We start from the raw sequence: 1,062 nt of genomic DNA, 5'->3' as shown, positions 1-1,062 counted from the left end.
GCCACTGCTGCAGGAGGGCAGGCAGCCGCTCTCAGCACCCAGCCAGGCTTCAACCGGGGAGAACAGGGCGAGCAGACCTTTGCATGAGCAATCTTTGCAATGGCACATTGTTTCCTGCAAAAGTATGGCCAAGGGGAGCGGGGGCACGGCCAGCACCCCAGACCCCCGGGCTCGTGAGCACGGGCCAGCCCCATGCAGATCTCCTGCAGCACGGCCCCCTGCTCCTCCTCCCTGCAGGTCAGAAATCACTGCTGAGCTGCAGAAATCTGGGACAGAAAGCCACACTGCTCCTGGCATCCCCACACACACCGGGGACTCTGTCACCGGAGGCTCTCTGGAGCCTGGCTTTTTCCTGTCCCCGCCGCTGCCAGCAGCTCTTTGCGAGTGCAGACACCCGGGTGGGCTTCCAGCGCTCTCAGCAGCCAGCGGCTCTCCAGCACATGGGGCCCTGCAGGATCCGGACGCACTGGTGGGAGATGCCCACCCACCGCACCTCAGCCCACAGAGATGCTGAGCCTCTCCCAGAGCCGACTGACAGCAGCAGGGACCTTCCTGGCCCCTCTGACACCACCTTTGCGGTGGCCAAGGAGAGAGGGGCCACATGCTGGGACACCCCCACCCCAGGAGCTCCCCCATCACCACAGCCAAGCACCAGCCGGCCCCGCCACGGAGCCGGCGCCAGTTCACGTACCTTCCTGTGGCCCGAGAACAGCAGGGTGAGCTGGTGGATGGAGCCGCCGTTTTTAGCCAGCTCCTTCTTGAGGGTCCTGGGGGAGGGCAGTGCCCAGTGCTCCTTGGTGCCCTGGCTGTCGGATGGAGCAGTTGAGGGTGGTGTCGGAGGTGAAGCAGTGGCTCTTGGTCTCCTGCAGCAGGCTGCCCTCGCTGTGGGTCCGGCGCCGCAGGGAGCTCTGCACGCTCAGCGTGTAGACAGGCTGGCAGCCCGACGTCTCGATCATGCTGCTGCGCTTCACCTCGTTCCTTTCCAAGTAGTGCTCGTCGCTGTCCTCCTCTTCATCCTCCTCATCCTCATCTTCCTCCTCATCCTCCTCCTCCTCGTCCTCA

At 64.5% G+C, this 1,062-nt stretch overlaps 1 protein-coding gene across 1 annotated transcript in view; it reads right to left on the bottom strand.

The window, feature by feature from the left end:
• Positions 1-1,062, bottom strand: part of LOC104462498 (regulator of G-protein signaling 3-like) — a 4,225-nt gene that overhangs the window by 2,893 nt on the left and 270 nt on the right. The window contains 2 exon segments of the mRNA XM_010074457.1: positions 692-817; positions 819-1,058. Coding sequence (XP_010072759.1) covers positions 692-817; positions 819-1,058 — 366 coding nt within the window.

This window comes from Pterocles gutturalis, unplaced genomic scaffold (genome assembly GCF_000699245.1).
Source record: "Pterocles gutturalis isolate BGI_N339 unplaced genomic scaffold, ASM69924v1 scaffold19707, whole genome shotgun sequence".
Taxonomy (NCBI): Eukaryota; Metazoa; Chordata; class Aves; order Pterocliformes; family Pteroclidae; genus Pterocles; species Pterocles gutturalis.
The sequence above is the reverse complement of the archived record's forward strand: the minus strand, read 5'-3'. Positions and strand labels throughout refer to the sequence as shown.